We start from the raw sequence: 15,237 nt of genomic DNA, 5'->3' as shown, positions 1-15,237 counted from the left end.
TTCAAAGTTGGTACATGTGTTCGGTAATTCATGAATGCCTGCCCAGTTAATCAAAAGGAGATACACCCTTGTGTTGTGTTGCTTTTTCTCGCAGTATTTTAATTGTCCTGTTCTGCTTGAGCACCATCATATCCCCGATACCGAGGGAGTAAAGGCAAAGCCCTGTTACGATGGAGAAACGTTAGTGGGTCACGCAGAAGTAACGTTCGTTCAAGGACGAGACGCACTTTCCGTGAAGCTGTCGGCGCTTAGTCATCGTGGGGAACAAGAAGAGCAGGTCATCACATTGTGTTGTCATGGGTGAGGATATATCGGCGACTGGAGACTCGTCATCTTTTGCTTTGTTCGACATCTGTACGTAGCCTCCGAGACTTTTGGCTGCAACCGGGTGTTGTAAGTTGGCAAAGGCCCTCGCTGCCTTGCGTTGCTGTCGAGTCATTCGAATCGGACCCTCGACAGGAGCGACGTCTTCGCCCGAGACAGCGGCGACCGAAGTCTCAAACTGGTTGCGAAGGTATTGTCGTCTGGTATCGTCGACATTGGATATTGCGTGCTTCAACACTACCGACGGAAGCGATACGGCTTTGGACAATTGTGCTCCAGCACTTGAGTTCCTGATTTCGAGTGGAGGACGTTGGGTCGAGTTCGAAGCGGCAACTGTCGAGTGTTTATCTCCTGCTATCACTACAAACGAGTTGTCAATGGATTCTACGAAGAGTATGACAAAGAACACTATACCGACCTGGCTGCTTTTGGCGCAAAGTTTCGCGCAGTGAATCAATCTTGAGACGCTGATCGCAGTGTTCATTCTTGGATTCAGTTTCGACCCGTTCAAGCACGAAGCGCAGCGTGTCATACGCCGTACTCTGCAATCCTGACAATTGACAGAACAAGTAAACGCTCCTGTAGACAACAGTACCCAGCTACAATACGCACTCTCGATACAAGCGACCACCTCCGGGTCATGCCGATCGCTAGTTTCTCGATCAAAGTCTTCTTGGGAGAGTGTTAGGGCATTTACAGTCGTGACAGCTCTCACGGTGACCGGTTCAGGGATTCCCAGCATCAGTGAGATGTCGCCCACCGTTGATTTGGGACCAAGCGAGGCTACAGGAAGTTGAGACTCGTCACTCCAGCGAAATTTGCGTGTGTGTCTTAACTGGGCCTCAGCACTGGTAAGCGGTGGCTTAGAGCTGCTGGAGTTGACTTCGTTGGACTGAGTAATACTGGAACTTTGAGTGTCGTCTCGTTCAACTGACGCTCGACACTCACCTTCAAGGAGGAGATACAAGGAAGTGAGTAGATGGCCTTCTTGAATAACAATGGCACCAGGCTCAAAGACAGTCGGACGGAGATACCCGACAAACCTCTCCAGTCCGAATTGCTTGGCCCACTGAAGACGGTCCGCTGCACCCGACCCACTCTCTCTGATATCACTTGCCGTCAGCACGATGTAGTCTGCCGGTCCTGAGATGATGATCTTGTTGTACAAGTGGATACCCTTCCGCAGCGAGTTCTCGCGCTTGATGCGTCTCCATTTGTTGTCGGATGCTCCACTTGTTGACGGGGCTGTGCTTGCTGAACATGAAGCGTGACTAGTTTCGGAGGAAATGGATTGCTTGTTTTGTGGAGCCCCGAGATTACCAACAACAGAGCCTTCTGTGAAATTCAGTACGGGAGTCGTAGCGATGTTAAGTGGTCTGGCTTCAGCGTTGCCATACAGGAGGATACACGATCGAGGGGTTTCCATTGAGGTCAACCATATCACATGTTCTTCTCCACGATGGAGGTGCTGCATTTTCATTCGACTGGCAGCTTCGAGTCTGCAACCAACACAATGAAGTCAGCAGGAAAGTTCAGGGTATGAGGTCTCGATGGTGACTTACCGTTCGGCATGTGAAAGTCCCCGCCACCATGGTTGCTCGCAGATCGTTGTTTCATTCGCCAAATAGGTGACGATGAAGCTCAGTTCGTCGAAAGAAAAGTCGATTTGGCGAAGGAAGAGACCTCGAAAGTGGAAACGCGCTCCTAGTTTGGTAGTTGCGTGCTCGGTGCCTGATAATGCGGACGTCCAATGCGTCACGCCCTGTTGCATCGCCATTCGCTACACCGCACTCGCGTTCACCATTCAGTAACATACTTCAGTAGGTTTTACCGACAACACCAGAGCAATTTGCAATTTGTACCCGCTTATTGTTCATGGCTGCATAAGCTTCGGTTGTGATGATGATGAAGGTGGCCTTCTATTTTAGTTAAAGAAATCTATACATGTACAGTAGAAGCCTTCGGTTATCAAGAATTTTAGAATTGCCACTTTTTTTTTAGGGAACAACGGTTTGAATGAGAGCACTTCAGATGACAGTAAGTTAGCAGGCGGCACGCGGCTTCAAGTAGTCCATAATGAGACGCAATAGCACTCGGGGTTTCGATGAAGTTCCTACACATCACAGCCGGAAGATATTCTTCAACCGTAGGACCATTGCTCCTACCCAACTCGTTTCTTGGACAAAAAAAATACCACGCTTAAGGTTAAGAGCTTAACAAGTTGCGTATTTTGATGTGCCGCATGGCCTATTTAACTCAGTAGAAAGTTACATGCATGGGCACAGACTTTTGTCCCTGTCAGAATAATGGGTGCCGGTCGGTAATTAAATTTTTGATTAGACAGGTAACCGCAATTCATGTTAATTTCGTTTTGGAGGTTCCAACTTGATGCTTCCGACTGACAACTTCTTCTGGTCGCTACGAGATAGCATTAAGTCGGCACGCCTGGAGATCGCGATTGTATAATTATCGGGCTTGCTGATTGCATAATTATCAGCCGGTTTCGCATTTGCTTCAGTTGTTGTATCAACGTTTTCGTCCATCGTGGCTGTCCCATCAGGCTTCGGTTTTTCTTCGAGACTTCTACCCATAATGGTGTCGGCGCTCTCAGCTATTTTAACAGTGTTGACATCCTCATGTTTGGAATCTGGCACTATCAGTACTGCTGACAGTGCTGACGGTTGCAAATTTATCGCTTAGCTCGATGGCAACATTATCCGAATTGGCATCCTTTTTAGGATGAATGGCAGCAGCTCCGACAGATTTCTTCACTTTTTTAAGCTGGGGTCGGAATGATAAGATGTAGAATGCACTACAAATCCAAAAACGGAATACAACCAACACAAGCCCAACGAGCTCTCCGATTCCCCAGCCTGCCAACAGTGTAAATCCCACAGCTTCTAGACGACGAGAGCTTTGTTCACTATCATCCCCAAGTTCCGATTTCTTAAAACGGTTTGACAGTTCAATTCCGAAGATCATTAAGCCGATCGCCAATGTGAACGTAAAAGCAAGCTGGAGTTTCTGCCGCATGGACTCCGTAGGGAATGCACTTAGCGCAAATGCATTTGCTTTGGATACGACCAACGAAAGCAAAGCTGTAGAGAAAAAAGCTTGCTGCAGAACATCAAAGCTTGCGGCATCACAGTAAATGTCTGCGCCGCTGCAGTAACTATCCCAGTGTGAGCAAATCTCAAGTACAAATGACTCTAATGATATCCAGTAAATGCATCTGCCAATCCCGGATAATCTCTTTCGAGCGATTTCCTTCGTGGACAAATCCAAATTTTGCTTTGACGTACAGCAGAATGACATCACGATGGCGTCTGCAACAAGGGCGGCAATAACGATCGCGTATACCGATACCACAACGCCATACTCGATTCCAGATACTTCAACATCTATATGTGCAGAGCATTTGAACGGCTGGAAGCACTGGATGGAGACATACCCTGAGTAACTATAGCAGTTCAGGCAGGTGCATCCAGCCGAAGATAAAGCAGTGTAAGCTTCCTCGCAAGTCGAACAATAAAGCGACTCGCAAACGTCTTTCGTATCCGAGTCATCACTCAAATCCGTGAACGTGCCATTGCAGTTCAGATCATAACAGTGGTAGCTGAGCTCACCATTTGAATGGTTGCAGAAGCTGCTGTAGCCCCATTGTTCGTAGACATCATAGCATGTCGTAATGTTCATGTCTTTGGAGCAGCTCGCTTCATAGCCTACAGCTGTTCCATTCCCACATATTCTCGCGTCGTTTGCATTGAAATCAGCTATGCACAGTAGACTCTCTGCCTGCGCTACGGTCACATCCACCGTGTCGTGCGAGCCATAGCAATCCTCAAACAAAAACGTCAGGATCGTGGTTGAGCCATTTGCATATCTAATGGCCTTATAGCTTGATGCTGGAGCAACGTATACGTTGTGGCACAGACCGTCCGCCGTGATGCAGGACAACTTGGTGCCGTCGCAGTTCGTTCCAGGGACGTATGAATCAACAACAATGTATGCATTCGAGCCGAACTCCGCCGCCACATCTGCATGATAAGTCGTGAAGCTCCTGCAGCTTGTTCTGCTGTACAGTCTATTTTGGTAGGAGCAACCGGTGGTCGGCGTACATGTTGTCGAATTCACTACAGACATCACCTCGACTATCGGGACCACTGGAAATGAGCAGTCATCCGTAGAGGTGTCGAAAGTAGAGGTTGACATCAAGTACACCGGAGTCGCCCCGGCGCCGTATATCATCGCATTAATGGCACCAGCCACACATGATTGGCCCTGGATCTCCGCTGCTGTCACATCCAGCGTGTTCGGCGAATCAGAACAATTCGGCGTAGTCGCATACTCTAGGATCGCAGCTGAACCGTCCACAGCCCTTATGGCAGAGTAGCTCTGCTTTGTACCTGTCCAATGACACTGCCCGTCGGCCAAGAACGCTGTGGTACTCAGTTACTTGTACTGGAGTTGAGCTGTCGCTGCACGCGTCTTTACTGTTGTAAACCGCGGTGACTTTTAAGTCCACACCAGATCCTAGGGCCAGCACAGCCGCAAGAGACACCACAGTCCATAGCACCACGACTGGGCTCATGACGATCAGTAAAAAGTCGTAGACACTTCTACCAGTGAGTGATGGTCGCTCCTCGGCTACGCCGAGTGGTGACCATTGTGATGAAGGAAGTAGTCGTAACAACAGTAAGTTGCAGGGACTGAAAGTCCAGCAGGGGAGAAAACCGAGTGCTGCTGCTTGCTCTTGACGGCGCAAGTTGTCGAGTGTGTAGCAGCACACGGAAACCCCCCGGTAACATATATTGGTAGGATTAGCAGTAGGATGGGGCTGGCGGCTCGCCAGCCAATGGTCCGTCGAAGTCCGGCTTCTGGACGCGAGCATCGCGTCCTGGAGGCACCTGAGCCTCAGGTTTGAGCTAACGCAGTCCTGGCTCTTCCTCCACACTTCACACTCCCACTTGATCTAGTCGAAGCGCAGCTTCAACATGATCACCTTGTAGAGCTCACCACGATGTCCTTGGCATCTTCTAGCTGCGCTGCAGCACGACGCTTCGTCCTTGGTAGCGCTCTTCCTCCTTCTTGTCCTTCGCATGCATAAACTGGTAGTAGTAGCTTGCATTCACGCATGGCGATGATGTTTGGCTCCCACTGAACGAGCTGAGCCTTGCTGACGGTCGATGCGCAGCACCTTCATCCCATCACGGCAATGTTCGAACTTGTTCTTCGGCAATGGCTTCGTCATCGCGTCGGCGATCATGTCGTCGTTGCCAACATGGCAAATCCGTAGCTGCTCGTCCTCCACGAGGTGACGCACCAAGTGGAACTTGTTCATAATGTGCTTGTTCTTGCTGTGCTTGCCAGGCTTGGCAGTCAGATAGATGCACGACTTGTTATCGCCGATAATCTCCGGAGTCGCGAACTCCCAGCATAGTTCTTCACAGAGTCCACGTAGCCACTGTAGATCTCTAGTGCCTTCATTCATGGCAATATACTCTGCTTCCGTTGTGCTTTGTGCGTTAATCTCTTGCTTTCTTGATCCGTACGAAACCACGTTACCATTGACGAGCGTCACGAACCCGCTAACACTCTTTCGGTCATCAGGGTCATTAGCGTAGTCAGCATCGGTGTAACACGTCAGCTTGACGTCGTTCCCAATAACAATGTCCATCACTAAGCCGTGGTCTTGAGTACCACTCAGGTAGCGTAGCACCCTCTTTCCCATAGCGTAGTGTGTGTGGTCGAAGCAGGACAGGTACTTGCTGAGATTACGCACAGCGTGCACAATGTCCGGCCTTGAGGGTGAGACCAGATATTGTAGTGCACCAACGAGCTCTCGGTACGGGGGCGGGGAGTCATCTTTCGCATCTGTGACCACCTCAGCGCGCAGCGCTCCCGGTGTTGCAACCGCGTTGCAACCCTCCATGTGAAATCGCTTTAGCGTAATATGTTGCCGCTGGCAAAATACCGCATGTCGACGCTCGCTGTCGATTAGTATCTCCACGCCTAGTAGATACTTGACTGGTCCGAGAGATGTGAGTTCATACTCCTCACTGAGTTGCTTAGCAACCTTAGCGAAAAGGTCACTAGGGCCGAGGAGCAGTAGGTCGTCGACGTACACCGTGAGCAACATGGTGACTTCTCCTCCCACTTTCCTGGCGTAGAGTCCGTAGTCAGAGTCGAGGCGCTCGAGTCCGATCTTCGTCAGGAACTTGTGCAATGTCTTGTTCCAAACGCGAGGCGCTTGCTTTAGCCCATACAAACTCTTCTGTAGCTTGCATACGTAGCGCGTAGAGTCTTCTCCGAAGCCTGGAGGCTGATCCATGTAGACCTCCTCGTCGAGATCACCGTACAAGAGCGCGGTCTTGACGTCGAGCTGCAAGATGGCCCATCCGCGTTGCAGTGCGTATACGATCACGCATCTGATCGTCTCAAATCTGATAACAGGTGCGTATTTTTCACTGTAGTCGATGCCCATGCGTTGTAGAAAGCCTCTGATCACCAGTCGAGCTTTATATCGCTTAATCCGGCCCGTAGAGTCTCTCTTGAGCGCGTACACCTACTTGCACGAAATAACACGCTTGCCCTTGGCCTCCGTGCGTCGCACGAGCACCCAAGTTTCGTGCTGCTGCTGTGAGTCCATCTCGACTTGCATCGCTGCTTTTCACTCCTTCCACTTCTTTGACCTTGCCGCATGCTTGTGACTAATGGGGATCTGCACATCCTCGACGTTCTGCTTCGTCACATTCGTCACTACGTAGTCCTTGAGTCGGGCGAATGGCTGTCGCTTCCGCTTCGGTCGCGAGGTAGCTGCACTGCTGTCTGGCGACGACTTCTGCGTCGTGCATGGCTCCCAGTTCTCGTCTTCGTGAGCGTCACGTCGGCTGTCCTTGGTCTTCGAGGCTCCCACTCGATTTGCACAAGCTTTCGCCTTATTCTTGCCCTTTGTATTCTTCCGCTTGGAACCTCCCACTGAAGCTGCTGGCTTCTTAGCGTCCTCGCTTGGTAGCTGTGGGTCATCACTTCGAGTCGCAGACTCGGCTTCAACTTCAACATCTTGGTCCTGGCTCTCACCAGCAGTAGCCAGCTTCGCCATTTCCGCTGCTCGCTTTTTTGCAAGCTCTGCAGGAAGCTGCAGGTACGTAGACATTGTCGTCCGGATCGGCACGATCGGGATCTCCGCAGGTAAGTCGTAGTCTCCGTTAGCGTAGGTGTTTGCAAGAAGTTGCTCAATATACACAGTGTTCACCGTGTACTTCTCATGTGCCTTCATATTTCCATCTCTGCACGTCGTCACTGATCCTGTGCGCAGGCTCAGCAGCTTGTAGCCCTTGGTCTTCTCGCTGTAGCCAAGTAGTAGGCACATCTGCGTCCTTGGAGTGAGCTTCTCCTTTCTCTGCCGAGCATCATCAGGGATGTGCGCGTGCACCAAGCACCCCCACGTGCGCAGCACGCTGAGGTCTGGCCGCTCTCCGTACAGGGCCTCGTACGGGGACTGCTGGTCCTTCAACACCGGCGTCGGCGTCTTGTTGAGCGTCTCAATTGCATGTAGGAAGGCTTCTCCCCATAATGAAACAGGCATTTGCGTAGCTTGTAACATAGATCTGACCTGCCGCATGGCGGTCTGGTTCGTGCGCTCCACGATAGCGTTCTCCTGCGGGCTGTAGGGATTGGATGAACGCGTGTCGATGCCGAGGTCCTTGCAGAAGGTCTCGAGCTGCATGTTGACGAACTCGCCACCACCATCGGAGAACAGCATCTTGATGGTCGCCTTCAGGAACTGGTTCTGGATCCAGCGAATCTGCTTCTGAATCAGCTCCGTGGCTTCGTCTTTGTAGGCTAATAGATATCCCCACTTGTATCTCGTAGCTTCGTCGATAATCAATAGAAACTGGTTTGATTTCGATATTGTATCCACTCCAACACTGCATAGGTCGACACAAAGCTTGTGCAAGGGCTTTGCAGAGCGAGACGGCTTGCGCTTGTAGCTCATGCGCTTCGTCTTTGACTCTAAGCATAGAATGCATTCATAGAGAGCAAAATTCTTCGACTGCATGTTGATGCCAAAGTTATAGTTTCCTGCCATAGTCTTGATAGTCTCCATGTTTACGTGGCCCATGCGGTTGTGCAGCAACGTCATGGGGTTCTCAGCTTCACTGGCCATGACGCTCATCACGTTCTTGCTCTGACGTGGCGTCCACATGCGGTACATCCCGCGGATGTACTTGAAGCGCAGCTTCAATGTGTCCTTGACCAGCCACGTAGTCTTCTGATCATGCGAGACGCGCACCTTGAAGTTTCCTTTGAATTGCATGTAGGTCTGCGAGATCAGGTTGTAGGCAGCCGACTTGGCGTAGCTCACGTCATCAAGGAGGCGCTCCTCGATCTTGCCCGTGTGCTCGTTCAGCACTTGCATACGCACTGTGCCTACAGTTGCGCGCTCGGTTGTGCCGTTGCCGAAGACTAGCTCTGCAACTGAGTCTTCGTGTAGCTCCGTAAACAAGGTAAGGTCGCTCGAGACGTTGGTCTGCGCGCCGCTATCCAACACCCACTCCACCATGTCCTGGTCCTTGTCCTTGTCCTTGTAGTTGAAGTTGTCACGCACCGCGAGTACATGCTCTTGTCCTTCAGCTTGAGTCGGTGCAGCCGACTTGGCTGTCTTCACAGTAACCACATCAATCATCCTGCGCGGCGGGTTGCTCGAGTTGTTGTTGTTATTGTTGCCACGCTGGCGGCACTCAGGATCGCCACTCCAATGTCCTTGCTCTCCGCACGTGTTGCACTTCGTCTTCGCCTTTCGCTTGGCGATGTCATCCCTCGCACTGGATGAGCTCTTGCTCTTCTGCCGCTTGTTCCGCCCACGCGGCGATGAGCTGCGGCTGCGACGATTGTTGCGGTTGTTGTTGCCTCGTGCTTGGCTGCTGCTCGAGTTTCGACGTCCTCTTCCGTCGTTGTGTCCGTCGCCACGGCCACCAACAAATGCAACATCTCGCTGGACGGCACGTCCACCTCCACCACGTCCTTGCTGTAGTTCAGTCTCTTGGCGTGAGTGGTCAGTGAGTCGAAGGCGCTCGATCGCTTGCTCCCACGTAATGGACTCATCACGTCCAATACGTACTTTATGTTCGTTTACCACCGCTGGGTACACCCCACTGTATTCGACAATAGGATAGAGTCGGCTTCCTGCTCAGGCAGCTGCTTGTTCGCGCGGCGAAGTCTCTGTTGGTAGTCGTCGATGTCACGAATGTAATCTCAAGTCGTTCGTCACGTTGCAGGCGACGATTCAGCACATATCGCTTGAGAAACACGCTGTTTACGCCAGGATGGTTATCAAAATGATCTTCCAGTGTACGCCACAGTAGGATAGGATCAGCACGTTGAATAACACTTGTAAATCGCATCTGTAGCTCTTGACTAAGTCCCATCGTAAGTTCACGTTGAGCAACACGCAGTCGTTGCTTGAAACAGCCGCGCTGTCCTTCGTTACGTTGGTCTGCCATCGTTTCGCGCTCCATGATGGGGTCCAAGAGGTGTGCGACGTCGAGAATGGAGCAAATCTCGACGCGCCACGTCTGGTAGTTGTTATCAGTAAGTCTTGCGTTCAACTGCACGTGTCCGCTCTGGTTCATGCACCGCGTGCATCTGTGGTCTCCAACCATGGGTTCGTCCGTAGCGGAGTCGGTCCCGGCCTCGGTCTGGACTGGCTGCGCTGCAGCCTCGGACGTTCTTGGGTTTCTTGGCGGCTCGCTCTGACGCGTGCTGGCGCCGGCGGTAAGTTCCTCTGTGCTCGGGTTTCCTCGGCGGGGCCCGTACGGCGTCGACACTCGCTGCGGTTGTGCTCCAGCCGCTGAGAATTCTTGAATGAGCTGCCTTTGTGGGCGTCGGGTAGATGCTTCCACTGGAATGTTCTGCACTGCTGATTTGTCAGTGTAGTCATAACGGTACCGAATTGGCCCAATAAGAGCTCGAATTGTTGCTCAACTCGGGTTGATGACGCTTGTGACGTCGCATGTGTCTCGTCTGACGTTGTCTCGTCTGCTCTTGCAGGCAACTGCAACTCGTCGGACGCGCGCGAGCTCTGCGTACTCCGGACTGGGCTTCCAGCTCTCCTTCTTGGGCTCATAACCTGAGTGATGGTCGCTCCTCGGCTACGCCGAGTGGTGACCATTGTGATGAAGGAAGTAGTCGTAACAACAGTAAGTTGCAGGGACTGAAAGTCCAGCAGGGGAGAAAACCGAGTGCTGCTGCTTGCTCTTGACGGCGCAAGTTGTCGAGTGTGTAGCAGCACACGGAAAAACCCCGGTAACATATATTAGTAGGATTAGCAGTAGGATGGGGCTGGCGGCTCGCCAGCCAATGGTCCGTCGAAGTCCGGCTTCTGGACGCGAGCATCGCGTCCTGGAGGCACCTAAGCCTCAGGTTTGAGCTGGACGCAGTCCTGGCTCTTCCTCCACACTTCACAACCAGGAGCAACTTGAAACTCTTTGTTCTCGAGCTAATTCAGGAAGTGATCTCCTCGAGCATGGCAACGATCGTCATACACCTTCCCACGCTTATTTTCGACACAAAACAAAATTCGGACCCGATTGAAGCTGACTCGCTCCAAATTGCATTGCGAGCTAACTGTATCGCCTACACGGGTAAGATCCTATACTCAAACGTTTACTCAGGTACATAGGCAGGAAGAAAACGACCTGAGAAAACTTATTGCCCTCATTTACCCGCCATCCAGTTTCCTTGTGCAACATTCCATAAAAAGCCATCATGGCATTTAAGCATTTCTCTTCATTAATCTATGGATTGTTTTGGAGTTAAATACGGGGGCTATTATTTTACGGAAATTGAAACACCAGCCTCTGAAATACATTTTCACTAAAACTAACTTTTTCGTAAAGACAACCGATTTTGATGATTTACGAAGTCTGAAGACATCTTTGGGCTCTTCGGCTGCTCATAACAAAAACACGATGAGATCACAACACAGAGGACCTATGGAGTCGTTACATTCAGGAGGATTCTGATTTTTATATCCGCGTAAAGTAAACTTGCACTGTGGCGTGGGAATGGGGGGGGGGGGAGGGGGGCCATCGATAGGGCGTTGGTTTTGCTTTTTTGTTTGACCAAGATGTCGCGGTCTCCTTCTCTTGTCGGGGTCGTGTATCTTGTGAAAGCTGACGTAGGAACTTAGACGTAATAGATGGGTAAAATGTACTTGTTTCTTATTTGTTTTTCTTAAGCACTTCTCGTAAAAGAAGGAAATTCACGACTGAGAGCTCTCTTACCAGCCCTCTAACTTACCAAAGTACCTCCTACCAGCTCCAGTACCTCTAATTGTCGTTCGTAAACGGTGCCAGCGTACCACTGTCTGGACCCCTTAGTTCCATTTTAGACTAGGGACGAGGTGGTCGGCGAATGGGAAAGAGACTGATCGGGCCTGACACTCTTCTTACGCCGCTGGCTGAATTGCCGCAGGCAGTCATCCAGAATAGCGAGTCCTTTCTCTAGCCGAAGACCGTGACATTTCTCCCCGACTGCCGCTCGGAGTCCTCGCCGAGCCTCATCCTTTCCAGCAGGTCCGATCGCCGAGTCGACAGACAGACCTGGAACGATCGACGTCGTTCCAATAGGGGTTGAAATCGAATTTTCTTGCAGCGTCGACGCTTTACCGTCAGGACCTGGACGCAAATGGTCGAGGCTAGCTCTCTCTCTTCTTTCTCGACGCTCCTTTCGACTTTCGAGCCTAGCCCAACCTCTTTGTGCGGCCTCAATTCCCGAGCCGTCGATTGCCTTCGCTCGCGACGCCCAGTAGTACCTTGTAGCATGGCTATAACAGCCCAGTGTCAAGACCAGGGATTGCTAGTATAATGATATCTGCTAACACTCTGTAATAATGAATAATATCGTGACTACTATTAATTATTATATTTGACCTATTAAACAATAACAATAATAGTCACAATGTAGTATTCTTAAGTTCCACAAAATTACTATAATCAAGCGATAATAATTATAATAGCCCCACCCCGATCTCCAAGAGATGCAGAGGTTTGAGCACCCGTCATCTCTACCAAAATAAAATAAGGCTCCTTGTGTCATTCAAGGTTTAGTCAACCACCTCTCAACCGTTAAGCTCTGACTTGAGGGCGTTTGTACACGTCGTGGCTCGAGATAATGAAGTGTGCTGCCATTCATTGCTGCTGTCCAGAACTATCAGTAGTGTCGCCGTGTTGTGTCTGTCGGAAAGGTGTTCATCATTTGTGTAGCAACGACGTCTACGCTGATGCTACACTAGAAAAACGGTAAAGCTAAAGTGCACATGTATTTTACCATACATGTCGTGAAACTCAATGCGTTGTGTTCATTTGTCTACATTAGATTCTGTAGTACTGATTGTCTACATCAGTACCTAGGACCTCGGCATCGTTTAAAATACGATACTGGGGCTTCAGTGCTAGCATTGACAAACAAGCATAACATTCCATTAGTACACTTACATAGTTTGCTTCATTCAGCGATGTATTGTAATTGTATACGTCGACGCCATGTAATTGTAGATGATCGTTAGTCTCGACGCTGTGTAGATCATTGAAAATATGTTTATGGTTGTCGTTATCAGGAAAAAGTTTTTGTTTTAATATCTCGCCAATATCTGGTGTTTAACCAACATACCGCGGAGTTATAAAATATTGTGCGTCTTTGTAGACATTTCGATCTTCACTGCTCGCTCCATCGCCGCGATTATACTCGCTGCTCTACGACAATAGGTACTCAAGTCACTTAGTCGCTAGAATCACTCATGCCTAGCAAATAATTCCAATCAACTCACCTTGGTGATGTACAATCAGCTCGCAGTAACTGGTGCTACAAGCTGGATTAGCTTTATGATCGATATGATTAATGATACTGCGATCCTTGTACTGATTTCGATGCTTCGGTGTAACTACATGTAATCAACAGCCAAGAATAGTAAAGCCACAACGAATGAGCAATAAAGCCGCCAAAATATCTCGTTTCCTTGCCTCAGGAACGCGATCAAGTGCTACATCCTCGAGTAAATACTATAACTTTCCACTTACCAGCGGCCTGACGTACGTCCAAGCCGTATCTTGATCTCAGAGAATCGCGTGAGCTTCGCTCTACAAGTCCCTGATTAGATAAAGAATGACTCTTATTAATAGCTAAAAAATAATATTAATAACCACTGTAGGTTCGATGCCGATCCAGATCTCTATTGATAGTTATGAGGTTAAAATTTGTCTTCCAAATATTACTAATCAGTTTGACAAAAATGCCATTACTATCAATCCCTGGTCAAGACGAACACGTTTCCAAAGAGACTCGCGATAGAGAATTCCAGTATCACGTTCACCACTAGGGTAGCTAAAGCGACACCCATCCAACCACATAGTACGCCTTCCACGCTTTCATAAAATACTCTAGGCAGGTAAAACACGAATGACAATAACAGTTGTCCCACTAGACATCCGCCAATCATGTACTCGCCCACTCGATCGATTGAGGCAGCTGTAGCCTCAGCTATCGCATTAGTATAAAGACAACATGACGTCCACACAAGTTGAATCACATCTGGAACGAAGAGGCAGATCGAGTGGTGCCACGCCTCACACCATCTGAGGCACAACAGTCCGAAAATGCCGAAGCGGGGTTCATATTTTCGTAATACCGTCATGGGAACGAGATACATCAACGTGACCAAAGTACACACATATTCTCTAGGATGCAGCTCTTGAGCGTTGGCTCCACGGACGGTAGTGACAAATCGGTCACTACAAGTATACCAGAAGAAACAGACGGTTGAGCCACAGTCCACCAGACTCGCACTGAAAGCCCATCCCACATTGCGTAAGGGAGTCGTGACCACCCACACTACAATCCCAGCTACAGCGCAGACCACCATAGTTTCTGTTTCGATCTTAGGGAACGTCACGACAGGTGTCGCCGCCTCCACTCCATTAAACCAACTCCTCAGCACTTCTATCATTTCAGACTGGCACTGAGTCAGTTAGGAAAGGTCTTCCAGGCGTCGTCCGTTGGCACCCCTTCCCAAGTGGCGTAAGTGTCCCTCAAGGCGTTTTCTTTCATCTCGTTCCATTTTTGCACCCTGTCGCGAGCGCCCTATTTCCAACGTCCGTCAGCCACCAACCGAGCCAATGCGACGTATCCTTCAGTTTCCAACAATCTCCACGTAGAACACCTCCCAGCTACAACTTTTCAGCTGTCAGCATGTCCAAGCGCCTCACCGTCGCGGAGCGCCGGCAATTCAAGAGATTCTTTGACGCGGCACTGAAGTACAACGAGCATGGAACGCCAGGGGACGACGCTGAGACCATCAAGCGGGAGTTCTGGGTCGCTTTGAAGTCGCACCTGGGCGGCAACGGCCTCTCCACCGGTCTGGAACATATGGAGCAGTTAGTCGACGATCTGCTGGAAGGTCGGCCCTCTGTCGCACTGCGCGGTCCCGTGGTCGCGATGCCGTCTCAGCCAGGAGTCTCGCCCGTGCCGTTCGCACCTGCTAAGTCTTTCACTACTCCCTCCGGCCCGACTGTGAAGAAGCCTGTTTGCGGTAAGCGGAAAACGCGCAGTGGCCCTCCCCCAATCAAGACCTTCAAGAAGCTGCGGAGTAGTGACAAGGCCGACAAGTCTACGTCTCCTTTTGTTCCATCAGCTGAGTACCAGGCGTTGGTCGACTTGAATCTCGACGCTCCCGACTCCGTGAAGGTCGCTGTTTACTCCGTCCTGGCAACGGCGGAGGCGGTCGGAAAGAAGCCTTGGTGCATCGCGTACCCTTGGACAGGACGTCCGCGATGGTACAACCCGCTTTGTTTCCGCGCGATCTATCGAGGTCATTGGCGTTTCTGGATGTCTCACCGTCGGGCGTTCTGGGAA

At 50.4% G+C, this 15,237-nt stretch overlaps 1 protein-coding gene across 1 annotated transcript; it reads right to left on the bottom strand.

Moving 5' to 3' along the window:
* Positions 1-98: 98 nt before the first annotated feature.
* On the bottom strand, positions 99-2,101 carry PITG_06752 (uncharacterized protein; the record flags this gene model as incomplete). Its single annotated transcript, XM_002904697.1, has 5 exons — positions 99-162; positions 228-605; positions 739-874; positions 937-1,823; positions 1,887-2,101. The coding sequence occupies 5 exons, from the start codon at positions 2,099-2,101 to the stop codon at positions 99-101; spliced, it is 1,680 nt and encodes a 559-aa protein (XP_002904743.1).
* Between the last annotated feature and the right edge of the window lie 13,136 nt (positions 2,102-15,237).

The sequence above is a fragment of the Phytophthora infestans genome, genomic scaffold (genome assembly GCF_000142945.1).
Source record: "Phytophthora infestans T30-4 supercont1.10 genomic scaffold, whole genome shotgun sequence".
NCBI classification, from domain to species: Eukaryota; Oomycota; class Peronosporomycetes; order Peronosporales; family Peronosporaceae; genus Phytophthora; species Phytophthora infestans.
Note: the sequence above shows the minus strand (reverse complement) of the source record. Positions and strands in the feature narration are given on the sequence as shown.